This window comes from Ipomoea nil, unplaced genomic scaffold, assembly GCF_001879475.1.
Source record: "Ipomoea nil cultivar Tokyo-kokei standard unplaced genomic scaffold, Asagao_1.1 scaffold1830, whole genome shotgun sequence".
In the NCBI taxonomy this organism is placed as follows: domain Eukaryota; kingdom Viridiplantae; phylum Streptophyta; class Magnoliopsida; order Solanales; family Convolvulaceae; genus Ipomoea; species Ipomoea nil.
The window spans coordinates 839,163-849,053 of NW_017618258.1; the positions used below are offsets into that span (position 1 = coordinate 839,163).

The 9,891-nt window shown below is 53.8% G+C and overlaps 1 protein-coding gene across 1 annotated transcript; it reads right to left on the reverse strand.

Moving 5' to 3' along the window:
• Nucleotides 1–7,489: 7,489 nt before the first annotated feature.
• Nucleotides 7,490–8,227, reverse strand: LOC109192683. The gene has a single exon (XM_019343378.1). It carries the CDS (start codon nt 8,225–8,227, stop codon nt 7,490–7,492), a length of 738 nt encoding a protein of 245 aa, XP_019198923.1.
• Between the last annotated feature and the right edge of the window lie 1,664 nt (nt 8,228–9,891).

A 9,891-nucleotide genomic window follows, 5' to 3' on the forward strand; every position in this document is an offset into this window, starting at 1 on the left:
GGACGATGACGCAACTAGCCCAAGCTTACGTAAACCGGGTAGTGAAATACCACGGAGTTCCCCGGAACATTGTGTCCGACCGAGATTCCAGGTTCCTCTCGCAATTCTGGAAATCACTACAAGCAGCGTTGGGGACGCAACTAAAGCTAAGCACAGCCTTTCACCCCACCACAGACGACCAAACCGAAAGGACCATCCAAACCCTCGAAGACATGCTAAGAGCCTGCGCGCTCGACTTCCGAGGGACGTGGGAAGAACACCTAGACCTCATCGAGTTCTCATACAACAACAGCTACCACGCGAGCATTCGCATGGCACCATATGAAGCACTGTATGGTCAGAGATGTAGAACCCCATTATGCTGGGAAGATATGGTCAACCCGGTAACACTGGGCCCCCAATACCTACAAGACACCATAGCTAAGGTCAAACACATCCAGGAAAGGATGAAGGCCGCCCAAGACCGCCAGAAGTCGTACGCCGACCTAAAAAGGAAACAAGCCGAATTCAGCCTCGGGGACAAGATCTGGCTAAGGATCTCGCCACACGAGGGGTAATGAGGTTCGGGAGAAAAGGAAAACTCAGCCCCCGGTTCATCGGCCCGTACGAAATCGTGGAGAGAATCGGAGACTTGGCCTACCGTCTCGCCTTACCCGTCGAGCTAGAACGAGTACACAACGTGTTCCACGTATCTCAGCTAAAGAAATACACACACGATCCAAGCCACGTACTCCAACACGAGACCGTCGACCTCGACGAGTCACTAGTATACGAAGAGAAACCCGTAAGAATCCTGGACACCAAAACAAGAAATACCCGGAACCGAGTCGTGGAAATGGTGAAGGTTCTCTGGACCAACCACGGGACCGAGGAAGCCACAGGGGAACTTAAGGACACAATGAAGGAGCGGTACCCCGAGCTGTTCACTCCAGGTAACTAAGGGAAAACTTTCCTTTCTTTTTGTCACCCAGGGCCAAGCTTCGGGGACGAAGCTTCCTGTTAAGGGGGGGAGAGTGTAACACCCCGTGTTACGGATCCTAAAACCAACTGATTAATTAATTAATTAATAACCCAGGAGAAAGAATAAATTATAATGGTTAATTAGGGAAAAGGCCACCATAGCCCATGGGCCCAATTATATAAACCCAACCCCTAAACCCAATAGGAATAAACTCTAAATAAACCCTTGGATCTATAAATAGGGAACTTAGGGAGCACCTAGAACCCCCCCCCCCCCCCCCCAAACGCCTAGACGCCCCATCACCCCAGGAGAGCTCCAAGAATTCCCTTAGAAGAAATCAAGAAAGCAAGAAAGCTTAAAGAAAGATCCTTCATAGCCAAGGAATTAATTAAGGCTAAGAGGTAACCCATGTCTCAACAAAACCTATTTTCATAGCTATGATTTCCCCTCAGGGTTTCCCCACATGATTGTAAATGGCGAATTACTATGATTATTATTGATGTTGATTTAATGATTCCATGGGGAATCTTGATAATCTTGATATTGGGAGTTTCTTGATAATTATGATCTTCTTGATGAATAATTGGGATTCTTGATGATTATGTGTTGTTCTTGATGATTATGATGTTCTTGATGATTAATTGGTATCCTTGATGATTATGTGTTGTTCCTACCGAATCTTGCAATTAGAAGACGAACCGTATTCTTGTTGATATAAAAGTGATTAGAACCCTAGGTTGTATCGTATAATCTTATTCTTGGATTATCGGGGGGAAATCGCATGTTTGGGTGTTGATTATGATTAGAAAAGCATGTTAGGTTATGTGTCGTTTGTCTATCGTATTTGATCCGTTAATTGTCTATGTGTTGTCGTTAATTACGTTGAAAAGTGTCTAAGCATGGTTTCGGGTTCCACAACGGTTCCCGGGACGAAAAGTGGTGAAAAGAGTCAGTGGGGGGTAGGGGACCCACCACCTACCCGCGGCAATTCGGGTAGCTCCGGCAGCGGGCAGCCGGCGGGCGGGCAGCTGCCCGCCGGGCACCCGCTGCCCGGAACAGTGACAGCCGGCGGGCAGCCGGCGGGTGGACCCCCACCCACCGGCTACCCGCTGGAATTTCTCCCACCTCGGGACCCCGGCTTCCCCGTTTGATGTTTCCCCGATCCCCGTGGTGTCCCAACTGACCCCGCTTGTCGTGCCTATGTCTAGTTTGATGTTTCGGGTACCGTTCGTAGGTTTATGAGTCTATTATCTTGCATGCTAGTTGAATTGGTATCCCGCTGACCTAGGTAAAAGAAGTATGAACCCCTTAGGACTATTCTTAGTATGTGACGGATCACGCATAGGGTTGTTATACGCTTTATTCCCCTTCCCAATGTGTAATGTGGGTTGCATGTGCTTGCTACGTGTTATGTGTGTGTGTTACCCCAATTCGGTTGCGATCGGATTGGTTATCCTGAGCTGCGGTTCAGAAGCTGGCTGCGGTCAGATGGGTATTCCTGGCTGCGGTCAGATGACATTCTCTTGGGCTGCGGTCCACCGTTTGGTTGCGATCAAACGTTTCTATACGAGCTGCGGTTCGTCCTTTATCCTGGCTGCGGTCAGATGACACTCTCTTGGGCTGTGGTCCACTGTTTGGTTGCGATCAAATATTATGATGAGCTGCGGTTCATCGGTCGGTTGCGATCGACCTCCCCGTGTTGCGATGCGGGGCATGGTGCTGCGGGGCTGTGTCAGAGCTATAAGCGCTGGCCCTCATGTATGGGCATGCGATCGGTCCTGTGGCGCCAACAATGTGCGTTATGTGTGTGATATGGACGAGTTGTGATTATGAGTGCCTTGGGATGTGACTATGGGATTTATATTAGGGATTGTTTATGATGGGTTGTGATTATTGTTTATGCTTTGCCTTATCTGCCTTATCTATCGTGAACTGCATATGCTCGTTATAACTATTGCCTGTGTCTGACCTTATCTGTCGAGTCATTCCCGGTTTTAAAAGCTAGAGTTCGTAGGATATATCTTCATGCTTATAATGGTTTTCATATATCTATATATATCTCTATATGTATTGTATTTCAACGCGTTGGAGTGGGTTACCAGCATCTCTCGCTGAACAGATATATTTGGCTTTCAGGCACAGAGGATTAGAGCACTGGAGCGCGCTAGATCTGGAGCGTAGAAGTAGTATAGTTTCCCTTTCGGCCTGCGTGCCATGTTATGCATTTATATTTCGGAGGATAGTAGTTAGACAGCCTGTGCACCTGGGTTCTCTAGCCCAGGTGTGGCATAGCACCCCGTACACTTATGTTACGCTTTGGGATTTAATGAGATGTTACCTTTATTATATAAGTTTTAAATGTCTTGAAAATCAGGGGTGTTACATCGGGATAGGATAATTGTTCAACAACTTCATTATTCCATTGCGATTGTAAACAAACATTATTGTGGGGATCCCGGACTTTTATTAGGGAGGGGACAGGTCATACATGTGAATTGTTACTGGTAAAACTTCAACAAGTGCTCCGAGTTCCACACCCTGTCTATCACCTTGCCCGATGTGGTCCTTAGCTTGTAGCTGCCCGGTCGTACTATGACGTCAATAACATATGGTCCCTCCCATTTCTTTGCAAATTTGCCTCCGTCTTGGGGTCGGCTCGCCTCCCTCCTCCGGAGGATGTAGTCGCCAACCTGGAAGTAATGGGGTCGGACTCGGTTGTCATGGTAAGTTTTTGTTTGACGCTGATAATTTTCTGCGCGGACCATGGCCTCCTTCCTCCTGTCGTCAATGAGGTGGAGGTCGGTGGCGTGGTGTTCCTCATTGAGGTCGGGGTCATATATCGCAACCCGATAGGATGGTATCACAGCTTCGGTGGGAGCCCGTGCTTCGAACCCATATGCCAGCGCAAATGGTGTCTCCCCGGTGGCCCTTCTTGGGGTGGTGCGGTATGCCCATAGGACGGTGTCTAGCTCTTCTACCCATGTTCCTCCAGCTGCGTCCAGGTTCTTTTTGATGCCGTCAACTATAGTTCTATTGGCGTTCTCCACCTGCCCGTTTGCCTGTGGGTATGCCACCGCCACGCGGGTGTGTTTTATGTACCATTGGTCGCAGAACGCTTTAAATTCTTTGCTTTCAAACTGGCGCCCGTTGTTGGAGATGATTTGCATGGGGACCCCGAAGCGGTACAAAATGTTCCTCCGTATGAACTCCGTGCACCGGGTGCTTGTGATGGTGGCGAGGGCTCCGCCTCCACCCACTTTGTAAAATAGTCTATGGCGACTATTATGTACTTCCTCTTTGCGGACCCCATGGGTAGGGCCCCGACGATGTCGATTCCCCATCATGAGAACGGGATCACCGTGCTGATGGGCGTGTAGCTGGTCGCTGGCCGCCCCGGCTCTGCGTGGAAGTGTTGTCAGGTCGGGCACCCCCGGGCGTACTCTGCGCATTCTTTGGCCATTTTTGGCCAAAAATACCCCTACAAGAGGGCCCTCCTCGCCATGGCGAAAGCTCCTTGGTGTGCAGCACAGGTGCCTTCATGTATCTCCTCTTTGACGGACTTGGCTTCGTCCGGGTATAGGCATCGGAGGAGGGCGCAGTTGTAGGACCTTTTGTAAAGGGTGTCTCCAAGGAGGACATATGTTGGTGACCTCCTCTTGACCGCCTTGGCGTCTGCTTCGTCTGCCGGCAGGGTACTTGTTCGTTTATACTCCATGAGGTGGTCCAACCAGCATGGGGACTGTGTCTGTATGGGGGGACGGGGTAGGCCTCCAAGCTAGACCTCTGGAGGTCCTCAATCCGTGCTATCTTAGATACATGTTCCGGAGTGCCAAGGCCTAGTTTGGAGAGCAAGTCCGCGTCCCCGTTTTGGCTTCGGGGTACCTGCAAAATTTCGTAGAGGGTCAACTGACCGAGGACCTGGAGTACCACGTCGCGGTATCTCCTCATCTTCTCCTCGTTGGCCTCGAATTCACCATTCACCTGTCCGACTATCAGTCGGGAGTCGCACCGCACCCTTATTTTGGAGGTTCTCAGACTCAATGCCAGCCTAAGGCCACCCAACAGCGCCTCGTATTCGGCCTCATTGTTGGACAGCTTGAAGTGGAAACGAAGGGCGTAGTAGGCCCGGAACCCTTCCGGGGTTACGAGGACCACCCCTCCGCCACACCCTTTGGGGCTGGACGAGCCATCCGTGGATAGGGTCCACCAATCTTCCTCGTCGCTCCGGGCTAGTTCGGCGGCCTCGCGAGCAGTGCACTCGACTATGAAGTCGGCGAGTGCCTGTCCCTTGATTGTGGGTCAGGGCTTAAACTGGACATCATATTGGCTCAACCGCATGGACCACTTGACCAACCTGCTCGCCGACCCTGAGGCCCTTAGTACTGCCTCGAGGGGTTGGTTGGTGAGGACCCGTACGGGGTGTGCTTGGAAGTAATACCTGAGCTTCTTGGCCGTGGCGTCCACGGCGAAGATTGCTTTCTCCGTGGGTGAGTACCTGAGCTCGGCGCCTCGGAGGGCTCTGCTCACGTAGTACACCGGGCGTTGGGTCCCCGCGTCATCCCGGACCAGTACGGAGCTGATCGCGGCCTGCGAGATGCCCAAGTACAAATACAACACCTCCCCTTTCTCCGGCTTGGCCAAGGGGGGTAGCGTCATGAGGTACGTCTTGAGGTCCTCGAAGGTTTTCTGGCATTCGTCTGACCACTCGAACCCCTGGTTCTTCTTGAGGACCCCGAAAAACGGCAAAGACCTCTCGGCCGACCTCGAGAGGAATCGGCCGAGGGCCGCCAGCCGACCATTGAGGCGCTGGACCTCGCAGAGGGACCTTGGGGGTTCCATCTCCAGGATGGCCTTGACTTTTTCGGGGTTGGGTTCAATACCCCTCTTTGAGACCTTGTACCCCAAGAATTTCCCTCCGTGTACCCCGAAAGTGCATTTCTTGGGGTTCAATCGTAAATCAAAATGCCTCATAATGGAAAATACATCAGTCTAGTCGGCTATGTGCAGGTCGGCCTCCGTGCTTTTCACAATCATGTCGTCCACGTAGGCTTGCAAGTTCCGGCCGAGGACCTTCTTGAATACCTTGGCCACCATTCTTGTGTACGTGACTCCTGAGTTTTTGAGCCCGATAGCAAAAGACCCCTTCGGGGGTGGTGAACGCCGTCTTTTCTTCGTCATCCTCGTGCATGAAAATTTGGTGGTACCCCAGGAAGGCGTCTAGGAAGCTCATGAGCGCGCATCCCGCTGTTTCGTCCACCAGCTGGTCTATGTTGGGTAGTGGGAAGGGGTCCATGGGGCATGCCTTGTTGAGGTCCGTGTAGTCCACACACATCCTCCACGTGGGCGGTTTGGGTGCAAGGACTACGTTCGCAAGCCATGCCGGGTACGTGACCTCCCTGATGTGCCCGATTTCAAGGAGGGTGTCGACCTCCTTCTTCACGAACTCTCGTCTATCTGCGGCGAGGTAGCGCTTCCTTTGCTGAACAGGCTTGGCTTTGGGGTCCACCGCCAGTTTGTGTGTGATGACCTCCCGGCTGAGGCCCGGCATGTCTTCGGGACCCCAAGCGAACACGTCTTTATAGCTGCGGATGACTTCGACAATCCGACCCCGGAGGTCGGCCGGGAGGCCTGTGCCCACCTTCACCATCCTGTCAGGTCGGCTGAGGTCCAGGATGACCTCTTCCGTCTCCACCATGGGTTCGGCATGGGGCCGCTTCTCTTCTTCCCTGAGTGCCCTCTCGGTTACTGTGTGTACCTCGAGGTCCTTCCTCGCTATTTGGCGGCAGGCCTTCAAGTAGCCACTATGGCTAATCTTCTGGTATCCTCTCGCGATGCCCACTCCGGTGGGAGTAGGGAATTTGAGGCAAAGGTGCTCCATGGAGATGACGCACCGGAGGTCCTCCAAAGCAAGTCTACCGAGGATGATGTTGTGGGCGTAGCTGATCTTTACCACCACGAACTCTACCTCCCATGTCTTGACGTGTGCTGGGGTGCTGATCTGTGCCTTAAGGGTGACGGATCTCTCTGTTTCAAACTTTCAATGGAATCTCCGGTGAAGCCGGATAGCGCGGTCCGAACCTGGGAAAGCTGCTTCCTGGATAGGCCGAGTTGCGTGAAGGTGTCATAATACATGACATTCACAGAGCTCCCCGTATCTACCAGTACCCGGTGGACAATGATGTCGTTGAGGTCCAAGCTGATTACCAATGCGTCTTGGTGGGGTAGGGGGTCATCCGGGAGGTCGTCGTCAGTGAAAGTTATGGGCTCCCTGCGTGTCCTCTTCTCATGGGGCGCTCTGATGACCTCCCCAACGTACAGGCTCCGCGCCCACTTCTTCCTCTCGGCGAGTGTGTCTCCTCCCTCCGGGCCGCCGAAGATGACATGGATGACCTTCTTCTTTGGTGGGCTGTCTGGCTCGGTCTCCTCGTCCTCCGTTAGTTGGCCAAGCTCTCTCTTGAGCGGGGCAGAGGTAGAGGGCCCAGCGCCATCCTTCTTCTTTCGGGTGTTGTCGGGGCCTTTAGCGTGGTCTTACCCGGACCTCTTCACGTACTGCCCCAGGTATCCTCGTTGAATGAGCTCCTCAATCTGCCTCTTGAGGACCATACATTCGTCGATGTCATGCCCACGTTGCCGATGGAAGCGGCAGTACTTCTTCGGGTCGGCCTTGGGGGAGATCTTTAAGCACTCCTCGGGGAACGACACAATGCCCATGTCCTCTGCATGGTCCAGGATGACGCTTACAGGCTGTGTCAACGGGGTTAGGTGTCGTAGCGGGGCTAGACGGGGACCCCGGTCATGTCGCGACCGGGGAGGGCAGCGATCCTCTTGAAGACGAGATGCCTTGTTGCCTTGTCCGCGGCCTTCCTCCTCCTCCTTCTTCCTCTTCTCTGCTGCCTCTGCGTTGGCGTACCGCGCGGCGCGGTCCATCAATTCTGTGTACGTCTTCGGCTCATTCCAAACAAGGTCGTTGTGGAAAGGACCCGACATGAGGTTGTTGGTGAAAAACGGGATGGCGGACCTTTCGTTGAAATTTGTCACCCCCATAGCTTCCTTCTTCCACTTACTCAGGTACTCTGCCAAAGACTCCGACTTGTCTTGCTTTAGGTAACATAGGTCGGCGAACTGCTTCCGCCGTTGTATGCTGCCCGTGAAGTGCGACATGAACTTCTTGGTCAGGACCGCAAAAGTGGGAATGGAGGGACCCGAACCAATCCTGGGCCTGCCCATCCAGAGTCGTGCAGAAACTGCGACACATGATGGCGTCATTAACGCTTGTCATCATCATGACCGCCTTGTACCTCATGAGGTGGTCCCGCGGGTCCGTCGCCCCCGTGTAGGGTTTGATGGTCGGGAATCGGAAGTCCCGAGGAAGGGGCTCGGCCATGATGGCCCCCGTGAAGGGTGTGGCCAAGGCGTCCCGGGGCTCCGGTGACTCGTCGCACGCCTCCATCTTACGCTGCAACTCGCGGATCTGTCGACGCAACTGTTCCATCTCTTCACCCTGGATGCTCGGAGGTTGGCCTCTGGTCTCCCCCGAGCGTTCCACTGGTGGGGTCAGCTCCCGCGTCCTCGGGATACGGGGTTCGTGGCTCCGGGACCTCCGTGAGCACGATGACTCCTCCTACCTGACGTGTGTGGCCGCCCCGGCCCTAGGCGGTCTCGCGCTGGTGCACGTGGGCCCAACCGCCCGAGCGCGGAGGTGGTCCGCGCCGGCCGAGTCCGCCTTTCCTCTCGCTGCTCGGGTGGCTTCCACCCCGTCGCTCCTCTCAGAAGGTCGTGGTGAATTGACTTCCCCCTCAGCCAGCGCTGCGGGTTCCCGGGGTGCGTGAGTGCTGGGGCCACTGCGCACCCTCGGAGGGGGCGGAGGTGGGGGTGCTGGGTCACCCCGGCGCAGCCATGCCGCGACGCCGTTGAGCGCGTTTGCCGCCTGCTCCAGTATGGCGGCATCTTGTTGGGAGGTCGGGACCTGCGGTGGCGCGGGTGGCGCTGTCCCGCCGAGGGGGCGATTGTTGGTGAGACGACCCCAGAGGTCCTTCACGGCCCCCTGCCGACTCCCGTTGATCTGATCTCGGAGGTCCTCCCCGGCCCCCACGGACATGGTCTGTCGGCTTGCCACGATCCCGTTGGGGCGGTTGACGAGGGCGAGGTCGCGTGGGTTGCGCGAACCCTGCGAATTGTGGGTGTTCGACCCGGATCTTGCCATTGTTGTCAATGAAGGATAATAGGGAGAGCGCTTAAGCTTGTACAGCCGCTATGAACATGAGTACCAATGATGGATTATATGAACCCGGGGGTCCGAATTATACAACTCGTATATATGTTTGAATATAAGAAATAAATAATAAAACGATAAATATTATATTGATTGAGCACAAAACGCTATTACAGAGGTTCAGGACGTGTAATAACAAGACAAATGTTGTAGGAAAAGTATGAGATGCCTAATTAGGACACCGGGGGGTGTTTATATACCCCCTGGCTGCTACGGGCCCTAGGCCCGCGGGAGGAGCCGCGGGACTCGCTCCGCGCGAGGACCCGGCCCTTGGCCGAGCACGGAGCTCGGCCAAGGGGCCGAGCCCACGTGGCCTAGCCCGGGAGTTCGGCCCATGCCGACCCCCATTGGGCCGACCCGGGGTGGTCCGCCCTGTATCGCGGGGTCCGACCCGGTCTAAATCATCTGGCTTCGCTCCGGCTCCGTGATTATTCCATCAATATATATATATATATATATATATGTATATATATATATATATATATATATATATGTGTGTGTGTGTGTGTGTGTGTGTGTGTGTGTGTGTGTGTGTGTGTGTGTGTGTGTGTGTGTGTGTGTGTGTGTGTGTGTGTGTATTCAAATGAGGACAAGTATATTATAGAGGATTGTGAGGACAGATGTAGTGTGTGCCATTAGCCGGTATGTCGTGTGCATG